Source organism: Ambystoma mexicanum, chromosome 14 (assembly GCF_040938575.1).
Source record: "Ambystoma mexicanum isolate Mex_15411 chromosome 14, UKY_AmexF1_1, whole genome shotgun sequence".
Taxonomy (NCBI): Eukaryota; Metazoa; Chordata; class Amphibia; order Caudata; family Ambystomatidae; genus Ambystoma; species Ambystoma mexicanum.
This window is the reverse complement of record NC_090940.1, coordinates 668135729-668147874: the sequence shown is the minus strand read 5'-3', so window position 1 is coordinate 668147874 and position 12146 is coordinate 668135729. Positions and strand designations below refer to the sequence as shown.

Here is a 12146-nt window from a genome sequence, read left to right as displayed (position 1 = left end):
CCAACTTTCAAGGCTCACCATTTTGTCCCCATTCATTTGGCTGGGGAACCTTTTCTACAGATGTAATGTCCCCCCAACATTTTCAGTAAAGTTACTCCACTGCTTCTGGTGGACACCCAAGCCCCTGGTGCTGTCACATTCAACTTTACTTGGCATCTATTCAGCTTTACTCTCCAGCTGTGATTTCAATTCTGCATATGGACACCATTTGCAAAGCAGGAAATGGCAACAGTAGCCCTTGCTATCAGGATGAGGCCAGGAGCATATTTAGGATTGCCTATACATCCCACACACTCTTGCGGGAAACAATGTTGAGCTTTTGCACTAGGTACTGGGTCTATTCCTGTGGGTCCCTCTTGCTTACAGTATATGCAAACACACAGAAAAGAGGAGCCGCCAAAGCGACAAAACTGCACTCCGGAAAGTGTAAAGTGCCAGAAAGCCCCACAATGAAAGAAAAACTTGAAAGTCGATTGACAACAAGTATATTTACCATTTAAAAAAATCAAAAAAGCAACAACAAGCAACAACAAACCGACCCAGGCATGGCCAGAAACCAGCCCCCACTCCCCAAGGCCGAAAGGCCTAGGGGGCAATCCAACCCTGTGTGTGAGGTATGGGTCAGGAGGACGATGTGGAATCTGTGGGAAGAAGAATGAATCCTTTAGAAAATACTTCCATGGGATAAGTATTTTGTTTTTGTAACAGATTAGTTCCTCCAATAAATGGCTCATCTTAGAGCGACACCCAAAGCAGTACAGAAACCACAGGAGCAGAAAACCAACACCTGCACCAGGAAACTCTGAGTAGACAAGGAATCCAGGCAGTAAAGTTTAGGTTCCAGGTGATAAAACCTCTCCTCCATCTTATAGGCAGAAGCATGAGGCTAGAAGACAGAAAGACAGATCTTCTGCAGGAGATGAACACTGTACACCAGTTAGGGAGGAGGCCGGTCCCACCCACATAGTCACTTTTTCCTTGGAGTCTTGACACACGCTCATCTGCCTAGTGGAAGTGAGGGCAACCAGAAAATCACCTCAAGGGTGAGCATGCCTCAAAGTGCATGAATGCAGGCGACAAGTCAAAACAAGGTTCAAATCCCCCACAGGAACAGTAAACTGGCAAGATGAAATTGGTCCGATGATCGGTGAAGGTAAAACAGCATAACAGAGGGAAGGAAAAGAAAGAAGCCTGCTCTAGGGTCCTCGTAACGACTTTAGGAGCGGCCAGGAACACCTTCACAGTGCCAACCTGAAAGTCTTGCTGGACCAAGGAAAGAAGGAAGACAAGAACCGCAGGAGTCGGGCAGACCATGGTGTATAGGACTTTCTTGTGACAGCAAACCAAAAACCTCCCCCCCCTGCACACATAGATGGAATGGGTGAAAGACCTCCTGTTGGAAAGGAGAACATGCTGACTCCCAGAAGTCAGACATGAAGGCTGTAGCTCCTGATGCATGAGTTCTGGACGAGGCCCCGTAACTGTGGCACCAGGGAGAACGGATGCGCATGCTTTGACACAGCCAGGGCCAGTTTGGGGCGATCAAGATTATGGTGGACTGGAACTGCTGCAAGTCTCTAGAGAACCAGCGGTATGACAGGAGTCGCTGGGAAGAGACAGAGGCGTATGAAGTTCCACTCAGCACTCAATGCATCCCCCCAGCTCTCCCCACAGTGGCAATTCTCTGAGGAAGAACAACTCATACTTCCAGTTAACACAGAGGTGGATACGTCCACCCGAGGTGTCCCCCAAAGGGTGGAGCTCTCATCTTGACTTCCTGATACAGCTCCCACTCATGGGAGACTAATGACCATCTGCTCAAAGCAGCCTCTCAATACGAGACAACAAACATGAACCTCAGGTATCTCCTGTGCTTTGGGTGTTTCAGCTGTTAACTTCGACTAACTTATGTACGCTTTCTGCCTTTGTGGAGGAAGTTGAGGGGTTTTGCTGCATGCTCCTGTAGGGTCTTGGTGTGCTTGGAGTGCATGCATTGACATGAGCCACAGTTCTCCATGCTGTGCTCCCACCCAAGATAGTAACAGCATACTTTGTGGGGGTCCAACATGGACACCTGCTTCCCGCAATCCGTGCAGGGCTTTAAGCATGAGGTCTTTGTGGGATTAGACAGATGGAGCTCAAAATACCAATGATGCTGGTGGCGTTCCAGGAATAGCATGCTGAATGTGCAGAAAACGGAAACCATTCTTATACTGCCCATAACATGACACTCTGAGTGAGAGATGCCAATGATGCAAAGTGGAGCCGTAGGAGACATATTGCAGACCATGGAGATGCTGCAGAACATTCATCCAAGAAGAGGAAGATGCCCGAGCAAGGAATCCATCCAAAACAAAAGACGAATGCCTTGATTTAGAACATATATAATGAAGCACTTCAGCCTAAAATTGGCATTACTCATGTATGGGTAAGACTATTACCTCAAGCTCGCCTAGGACTCGAGCCTTCTGATCGGGCTCTTTGAGGTGTGCTCTCCTCTCCTTCGTCTTCATTTTAAGGGTCTTCAGTAAACCTGAAATGTGATGGTGCTCTGTCCTGTAGCTCTTCAGATCTGCCAATGCTGATTCCAGTTGCCTGTAAAAATACACAAAGGTGAATAATGACCAGGAGTGCAGACAGAACTTTGTAAATAATGAGCAGACATGATAGGGCCATTTAATGAGTTTCACAGCTGCAAACTGTGGTGCTCAGTCGAGAGCAAGCCTACAAAGACATTTTCCAACAGTATGTTCCTGCTTTCTCTCTCTTGCACTCTGGGGTTCTTGAGAAAATACCAGCATCTGTACATTTGTAATACACCTCAATGCATTCCCAAGAGTAAGTTAACTTTTCTATGCCACCAGCTGCCACTGTTGCATGAGATGTCAAGCATCCAAGATGTGAGACTACCATGCAGGGCAGACATAGCCGCAGCTACATAGCAGTGTGAGCTCCCAGACCTCTGGGACATCATGTCTTCTCCCATATGGTTCCTGTGACAGGAGGCTGGGATGGCACATGCCTCCTGGATGCCACAATGACTGTCAACGAGACTAACTCATGTTCTTAGCATTGCCTTTTCCATGTGGGCTTTGGAGCACTTCCGTCTAGGAATTATAATTCCAGGTCATCCCGCTACATATGGTACATTCATGAGGTTCCAGGTGAGTGTTTGGGTTCTGAAGTCGCTGACACCTTCTTGCAATGTTTCTGAACTGTGTAGAGTGGAATTTGTGGGGTGAAATAGCCCCGGATGCCATAAATAAAAGACCAGAGTCATTGGGGGACATGCCCCTAAGTAAAAGGCCTGCCCTGAAATAATGTGGAACATAAGGCCTTGTACATTCAAATCAAAAGGAAAGGAAATGTCCTAAATTGCAAAATATGGAAAGATGCCAACTGCCTTTCACAAAGGAAGCAAAAGACACATGGCAAAGATAGTTTGACTAATCTATGAAGAGCTGGACTGATATTCCATGAAACCACAGTGCACAGAACCACAGTCCACAGAATCTTAAGTGAAAAATGCCAAGATTATGGGCCTCATTACGAGTCCGGCGGTAACCGTGCCGGAAATTCCGTCAGGTTACCGCCCGACTCGTATTAGCATTCCGCCTCCATGATTGCCTGAATCACAGGGGCAGTACAACCCCAGTGACCCGGTAATTCTGGAGGCAGAATTCGGTAAATCCCCATTCCTAAAAGGGGGCCCATAGAACTTCATTGGAATGGGGAAGTGGAAACACAAACACCATGCTGTAATGGTGCCGGTGTTTCCATGTCCACCTGCAGGCGGGTGGTGTTAAACCCGCCAGGTCAGACCAGACGGGAGTGACACCTCCCGCCTGCAGGACTCTTAATCAGCCGGTCCAGAAAGAATGGCAGTGGAGGATTTACCACCAGCGTTCTTTCCGGACCGGCTGAGTCGTAATGCGGCCCTATGTTTCAAGCAGCTGCCGTAAAAGGAAGTTTTTCTCATGTGTGAACTAAAGAAAATGTCCTTTCCTGTTTCCTCCAACATGACAATCTGCAAAACAAAATGGTCACCAAAGCCACTAAAAGTGTGATTATGATACCCTCATTTAACCACCGTATGCAGGGGACAATTTTGTAGGGACACTTATACATGTCGAAATTGTATGCCTTCCAAGAGTTCATTTTAAAGTGAAATGGGAAGGTAAAAGGCAATTTACGGGTGAGTTTGAAAGGCCCTGAGCTGCTTGCCATTTCATTTTTTTTTCTCTTTGCTCAAGATGTAAAACTGCATTCCAGGGCCCCTGTTGTCCTGGAGACCTGGGCACGTAACTTCAAACCTCAGTGCCTTCCCTTAAAAATGCAACTTTAAGATACGGTTGAGAACAAATCCACGGGGTGGACAAGATAAAGACAGGTCTGTCTCCAGCCTTTATGACCTCCAGGACACACAAGCAACAATAAAAAGAGCATTAGTGCTCATTAGCTCTTGAAGGGCTGAGCTAATCTAAGCACAGAACCCCTCTTGACGTCACAGCCATGAACAGAGAAATTTAAACTGGGAAAGCAAAGGTGGGGCCCAGAGCCAAGGAGTGGTTTGGCTGCCCATTGTTTAAACGGGGAGAAATGTATTTATTGTGTAAAACTTTGTGAGGTAACTACAAATAGAGTTATTCAGCAAAATGTAATTGTGGCCTTCTTGTGTTTACCAGTGAAGCGATAAATTGATAAAACATGTAAAATATAATCAGTATGGCGCCCATAAAGGGCCATATTTTTCACTGATATTAGTCTGGAGTAAATGAAGAAAAACTGTAGCTCTGCAGAGGAATGGCATATAAACTGCTGAGTAGTGTCATTGGACTCAGTAAAATGTAGTTTTCAAAAATGCATTCATATCTGTCAAAACGTGGAAGTTAAGGGTATTTGCAAGGAAGTGAGATTTTAAGTGCAAAATATAACCAAGCCCACCTGTCAAGTGAGATGATGAAGGGCTCTCCTCCCCTGGTGCCCAAAGCACTCCCACATGTTCTGGACCTTTCAGTACACAGGTGGGAGTGGAGTACTGGAGCATTAACCAATCCCTTCTGCAGGAACCATGACAAATGTGTGATGTCGTTTGCACTATAACTAAGTCTGCCCCCTCCTCAGTTCAGGACCTTTCCCATTAATCCCATGTGGTGATCGGCTGTCGAAATCTGGAGAATCATCCCAGCAGTGAGGGGCCTAAATCTTACAGAGGAGCCAGGAGATTAGAGGCTGTCTTGGGACCCCTTGGAGAACTCAGCAGCGACCTTGACTGACCCCTTTTTGCTGTCCCAGCAGTGCCCTAATGCTCCCTGATGTTCAGTAGAGGCATCTACTGTAAGTAGAATTAAACCCCAAAAGCCATAGAGTGTGTAGGCTGTGTATTATTGTAGCATTGCCTGAGATAATACCCCCGTTGCAAATCCCCGGTTTGTATATATATTTCAGACATTTCCCCATTGAAGAATCCCCATTCGCCTGTGTAGATCCTTAGTCTATTTATTTTAGTAAATCAAGTAATTCCCCCATTGAAATTCACAGGATCGGTATTGGTGGAATTCGAAACCAACAATATTTTCCAGTGTTTTGTGAGCCACTACAGTCCTAAAGATTTGTCAAAATAATTGACTTCAAAATAACTATTTCCATGTATGTCCCATTGTAAGGTGCAAAACGAAATTGTCCCTATTGTCTCATTGTAAGGTGCAAAACGAAATTGTTCCCATTTTCCCATTCTGATCCTATTCTCCCATGGTAAGGTGAAAAACAAAAGTGTTCCCATTTTCCCATTCTGATCCTATTCTCCCATGGTAAGGTGAAAAACGAAAGTGTTCCCATTTTCCCATTCTGTTCCTATTTCCTCATTGTAAGTTAAAAATGAATTCCCATGTGCTTTTTCTTTCCCCACTGAAATTGTGCTAAACATCCCAAAATCAGTTTTTCCATTCTGTATAAGCAGAACAAATTCCCTTCCTTTCTCTTCTTTCCCATAGCAGTTCTGATAAATAATTAAAAAACCCATTTTCCCATTGTGCTGTGCCAAACAAATGTTCCCCTTTCCTTTCTGTCTCCCATATTGTTTCTGTGAGCACCACACAAAACCCGATTTTCCCCTTGACTTCCTACTCCCTGCCACTGCCTTCCATTCAAAGGAATCAAGCCCAATTTATGTTTGGGGGGGTGAAGGTTGCTGGGGGAGGGCTTAACCATTGTGCTGTTATTGTGTGCTGAATTGTTCTTCTTCTGTCTTGTAATTAAAAAGGACGTTTTTGTGACAGTATATCTCAACCTAGTCGCGTTACAGAAGTCATTGTGGTTGTGTGTTGCCACACCATTGGTGGCTGATGTAATCTGTTGGTTCTAATTTGATTTTATTAAATATATGAATAAATATCTTATTAATACACACTGGCCTGGTTCTTAGTCCATTGTGACGCTGGGTATTCATTGGGGTTGTGTGCGAGACGGGTTGGAGGCCTTATCCAAAAAGGAACTGAAGGATAGAAATCAAAGCGTTTGTATTGTGCGCCACATTCATTGTCTGGGAAGGAGATCCCTGACTTGCGTGTGCCGTGTAATAAACCGTGACAATGTGGACGCTCCTCAACAAGTATTCCCTCCTCATCAGTAGCGCGGTTTGTCTCATGGGATTAGTCCATTTGTTACCCGAATTTGGATCTGTTTTAACTTTGTCCGGTAGAGGGGCAGGTGGACCCATTATCCCGAACTCCTGAACCCTCATCACCGCCATCAGCAGGCGAAGGGCCATATATGGGACTCCATGTGTTATGCCTATACCACATCGAGTGTACGAGAGATGATATGCACTCAGACAACAGTGTCAAATGTATCCTCGCACTGAGGGAGTGGAAGGGTGCCATGTGGAGGGATGTCAACACGCTCCACTGGATATGATGTATGCTGAGTGAAATCTGACGTGGGCAGAGTGATGTCATGAAGAAGCTATACGACGACATACTGAAACGATATAAATATACTGAAGAGTTACGATGTAACTGAAGTGATAAGAGAAACATGTACGAAACAATAAAGTAATCATATATACAAAGAAGAATGAAGTAACTTGTTGACTAATAAGTATAAAACACAGCAACGCAAGGTAGATGAGACATACAGAAGCTTGCTATAGAGGAGAATATAACCCAGCAAGGACGGCCATGATAGGAAAATGGACGCCAGCTCATGCAAAGATTCAATTCAGCGACCTCAGAAACAGACCAGGACCGCAGAGTCAGGAGACGTTGGTGAATTATCTTTGTGCGCAAAACAAAGTGGAGTCTATGTTGGCCTGAGATCAAGGATTCAATTTCAAGGAATAGCTGCAAAGCACAAAGGGAGGCAGAAGGATAAGCCATGGATGTGAGAGATATTTCTCTTAGATTAATGAAGAAGAAAACATTTTCAAGAGCCAAAGTATTGTACAATTAACAATAAATAAGGTTCCTGCAAGATGGAGTGAGCAAGTCTCTAGAGGCCAAAAGGAGCAATGACACCTAGCATAATTAAATCAAATAGCAGTAAATAGGAGGTGGAAATGGACAAATTTGCCATCCAGAAGACGAAAACACGCGCTATTCATTAAGCTGTGGATGAAGATAGTGATGTGCTTACTAAGGAAAGTGGGGAGTAATCTGACATGACTTAAGCACCTGGGTTTCATTTTGCACATGTGCTGCTAGCTGAGACCACAGGCCAAGGTTGGGTGGGGATGCCAACCAATCACTGAGTCTATATGGCAACCTGCTATACAATGTTGCATAGATCAATCCACTGCCATTTTGCCCACTATAATCAGTCTCATGTATATTTAGAGGTAGTTTGAGGTGTGCCTCATAGATAAGAGGCAGCCAACGTGTACTAACCCATATGTATTCTATAAGTAGATATGTTCCCCTAACCAATCCCTCCCGTCGATAGGTTTTATAGTTTGTCCTGTAGATGTTGTCATAGATGACACATGTTGGGGTATAAAACCTCTTAGCAATCAAGCTTGTGTGTGAGTGTGCAAGCATCTGTCTGATGTCTGCCAGTTGACCCTGCCTTATTAAATTGAGAATAAAATAGTATTTAACCATATTCTTTGAGTGTGTCCGGATATTTGGGTCCAAGATCTTTATTGCTAATCCCATCTAGCGCAAGAGACACATCAAAGTGCTAGAGCACATTTTTGAAGAAAGGTGGACACAGGGGCTAAAATAGTGAGTAATTTCCTTGACCAGGCTGATGTCGTGCCCCAGAAAGCCAAAAAAAGTGAAGTTTTAGATACTTCACACTTTTTGGGGGTTTTTAACTTGTAACTTTCACTCTAATTTAATTGGTTCTATAATACATGCCAGTGTCTTAGTTTTTTGTTTTTGTTTTTGGTTTTAATATTCAGAAGAACACCATTACTAATAACATCCTTACTCAATCCCCCCACCTAGGGAGTACCGGTCGAGGCCCATGAAGAAGGCTCTTTATGCCGAAACGTCTCGGGACCACACATCGTTTGGGCCAACTACCCCTGTCCCGCCACACCATCTGATCTACATCTAGACGTAGACCAAAGACTTGGTTACCTCCCAGTATCCAGTACATCATGGAAATAAGACTTAGGATGTGCTTGTGAAAACTAACCCTAGTCATTGTTTTTTAACCTACCATTTAAGTGTTCTGATTATTACATCATCGTTTACCATATAAATGTTGTGTTATTTCGTGAGGGTTACATGATCTTTAAAATGTGATCTTTGTAATGGGCAACCCTGGAAGAATTTACTGCTGTAAAAGTAACTTGCATCATTGTATGTGTATGAGCACCTTTTTTTGCCTATCTATAAGGAATTTGCACCTATTGTTATGTTTGTCTTATCTGTCTTTTTAGCTCTCTTCTCTCCATAAAAGGTCTGCCAATTATTAGGCAGTTGTCTTTCAAAAAAACAAAAAAACTTAAAATACTATGGGAAACTATACCCAAGTTGACTGGACATTAACAAAATAAATGTTAGCAGTCATTACTTATGTGTTTTCTTGTTTTCATCCTTACTAAACATGAATACACAGTCTCTTTGAGACTTGGCCTGTTAAATAACTTAACCTTTGCATTAAAATGAATACAGAGGTATAGAAAATGTTGTTGTGGTAGGACGCCACCCCTATGTTTCAATAGTTAGTAGCTCTCAAGTCCTCCCACACCTTTTGAGCAGTCCCTTGTGTTACTCAAGTAACTTCCTTAATGACAGACCAATCGGAAATAGCAGATTCATTTAAGGAGTAGTCACCTTCCAAGGGGGCACGACCCCTAATTACAACGTTATTCGTACAGCCCTCATTAGAGGGCTCTCTACTTGATAAAATGTCTTGGTGCCAAGAATGGTTCATCATAGAATTATCTATCTGCAAAACACTTGTTATCATAGTCAGTCTTTGTAGTATCATTTAATCTGTTAGTGACAGAGGGACGATTTGCTCGTAATGTTTTGGGTGGTCTTAAGATGCAATCAGATGACTGATGCAGAGTCAAGAATTCTTTGAGTTTATTTTACACTCCAATGTTTTCAAACTTGAAGATTAGAGACTCCAGTAGAGATGTATGCATCTTGGACCCTACTTTTAAGCCCTCATATAAGGTGTTCAATGCACACAGCACCTGGTTGATTTCATGCAAGAGACCCTTATGACTGTGCCCAAGACCTCCACCATTTTGTTGTCCATGCGTTTCAATGTTGCAGACAACCTCCTAGGTGGAACAGGAGCTGGGGTGCAAACGCAGGACGGAATTGAGGTATCAGAATCATGTACAGACACCTCTAATGGATCTGGAGGTGTTTAAAATAAGTCATCATTTCTCACTTTGTGCATTGCATCTGTGTAGTGGGGAACATTCAACAGAACTTCGTCTGGAATAGATGGATATGATTAGAGACTGGATTTTCTATAATAGATAAATGAAGCAATCCATCTGCAGTGGCAGCGTGAGACGAATGAGGCGCTACAGGGTTGAAAAAGGAAGTCATTTTAGTCGATTTAATGCTTTTCATGCATTTTGGGTTGGGTGCGGGCTCAATTGCACTTACAATACTCAAGCCCAACCCACACAACGTGCCCTCGCCGGGGACAGTGGCAATGGTAATTCAAGTGCCAGCTGAAGTACGGCATTTGAGTCCTGGGGCATTTTGGCCAACTTAGCCCTACATTATTTATTTATTTGACATTTGTATGGCACCTATACACAACTGTTTCCAGCGCTACAAGGCAAAAAGAGGGGTGGGACGGGTACATAGCAGAAGAAAACAACAGTAACGGTCGTACTACACCTTGTGACATTCTTACCATGCAAGTACAGAGACAAAGAAGTGCAGGGGGGGTGCAAGTAGGGGGGAGGGGTGGGAAAGGGGTCGAAGTGCAGAAGTGGGGGGTTCAGGGAGCTGAGCAAGTGCAGCGGCGAGCCACAGAGCTCAAGTGCCAGAGGATAAATGGGAGAGGGAAAACAAAGTGCAGTGGATGTGGTAGACCAGATTTAGGCTACTCCGGGAAGGGTGCCAGGAGGTAAATGTTGGTTAGGGATGCTGGGTGAGACTGGTCAAAGCAGGGCCTGGCCCCTGAAGACTCATAAGGGACCAGGCAACAATCTCAATGACAGAGGGACATTAGCAAGGGTGCGGAAGAGGGAAGGAGGAGGAGAAAAGGAAAGACTTGGAAGTTTCCGGAATTTAAGAACTCATCTTGTACGTGCACAGAGGTGGACCACAATAACTATCACATAGGAAACAGTCACGCGGAAGGAAAGGCTGAACCGTCCAAGCGGGCAAGGCGGTCAAAGAGAAAACCGAGCAGATCTCAGTAAAATTAGTTCTGGTGCCTCAACAGCCGAACTGCCAAACTGCTTCCACACACTGCACACACTGTGCATGCTCTGTGCAGCATTTGAGGTTTTGACTGCTCCAGCTGGTCATGCCTCCAACTCCCAACGTAGCAACGGAAGAGAAACTCTATGGCCAGTCTAGCGATACCTGCCAAGCTACTTATACACACTGCACACACATGTGCAAAGGTGGTGGAACTCATTCCTGTTGCCTGAAATTATTCGATGATTCTCTGCATGTCTTCATAAAGACTAAGACTAAACTTTCCGCTGTTGGGATAGGAGACCGGCCCATAGTAGCAATGGTCAACCGTTCCCGGAGACTGGCCCTAGGGCCACTATGCCACATTTCCATCAAACACAAAGGTATTTAAGTGACCCCAGAAGCAAAATCCCTCACTGAAGGAAAAAGAACATGGCAGAAAAACCTCCTGCCCAATCAAGTCCTTTGGTCTGCTTTGACCAATCAAGCAGAGTTCAGGTACGTAGCATACAAACATGGAGAAGGGGGTGACAGGTAGAGATGTGACATGACTTCCTTTCTTATTTTCTGCTTTAAAGCAGGCCCGCAACCATCTGCCAGGAAGTATGTATAATCAAGCAAACCACATAAAAGATAGGAGATTTCTTCAAAAGCATCCGTAACATCAGGAGCCTGGTTCCGAACACCAAAGTGCACAGCGGCCATTGTGGCCCCCAGCCCTGTGCAATACAGCTGAAACCTCAACGCCAAAACCTGGCGATTATCACTGCCATGCCACAGTGGCAATATAGGTCACTGACGTGAACCTGCAGCAGAGCACGTATGGGCATAATTTGACTCTTTGCCTTTCAGACTAGCCAAATGCTGATCATTGGCCAAATGTTATGATATGTGGAGGCACGTGTTGCCCCTGGTGTTGCTTGTAACCACTTCTTACCTTCTGTAGGACCCACAGTCTGCAAGCAGTGGAGCCACTCTCTGCACCTGGTGTTGCTTGTAACCACTTCTTACCTTCTGTAGGACCCACAGTCTGCAAGTAGTGGAGCCACTCTCTGCACCTGGTGTTGCTTGTAACCACTTCTTACCTTCTGTAGGACCTACAGTCTGCAAGCAGCGGAGGCACTTGCTGCCCCTGGTGTTGTGTGTAACCACTTCTTACCTTCTGTTGGACCCACAGTCTGCAAGCAGCGTAGGCACTCGCTGCCCTTGGCGTTGCTTGTAACCACTTCTTACTTTCTGTAGGACCCGCAGTCTGCAAGCAGTGGAGGCACTCTCTGCCGCTGGTGTTGCTTGTAACCA

The 12146-nt window shown here is 44.8% G+C and overlaps 1 protein-coding gene across 8 annotated transcripts in view; it reads right to left on the bottom strand.

Annotated features, from left to right (window-relative positions):
- Window positions 1–12146, bottom strand: part of SYNE2 (spectrin repeat containing nuclear envelope protein 2) — a 1840150-nt gene that overhangs the window by 764188 nt on the left and 1063816 nt on the right. For all 8 annotated transcript variants that reach the window (XM_069638223.1, XM_069638224.1, XM_069638227.1 and 5 more), the window contains one exon: window positions 2442–2595. In XM_069638223.1, coding sequence (XP_069494324.1) covers window positions 2442–2595 — 154 coding nt within the window. The remainder of the gene's footprint in view (window positions 1–2441; window positions 2596–12146) is intronic.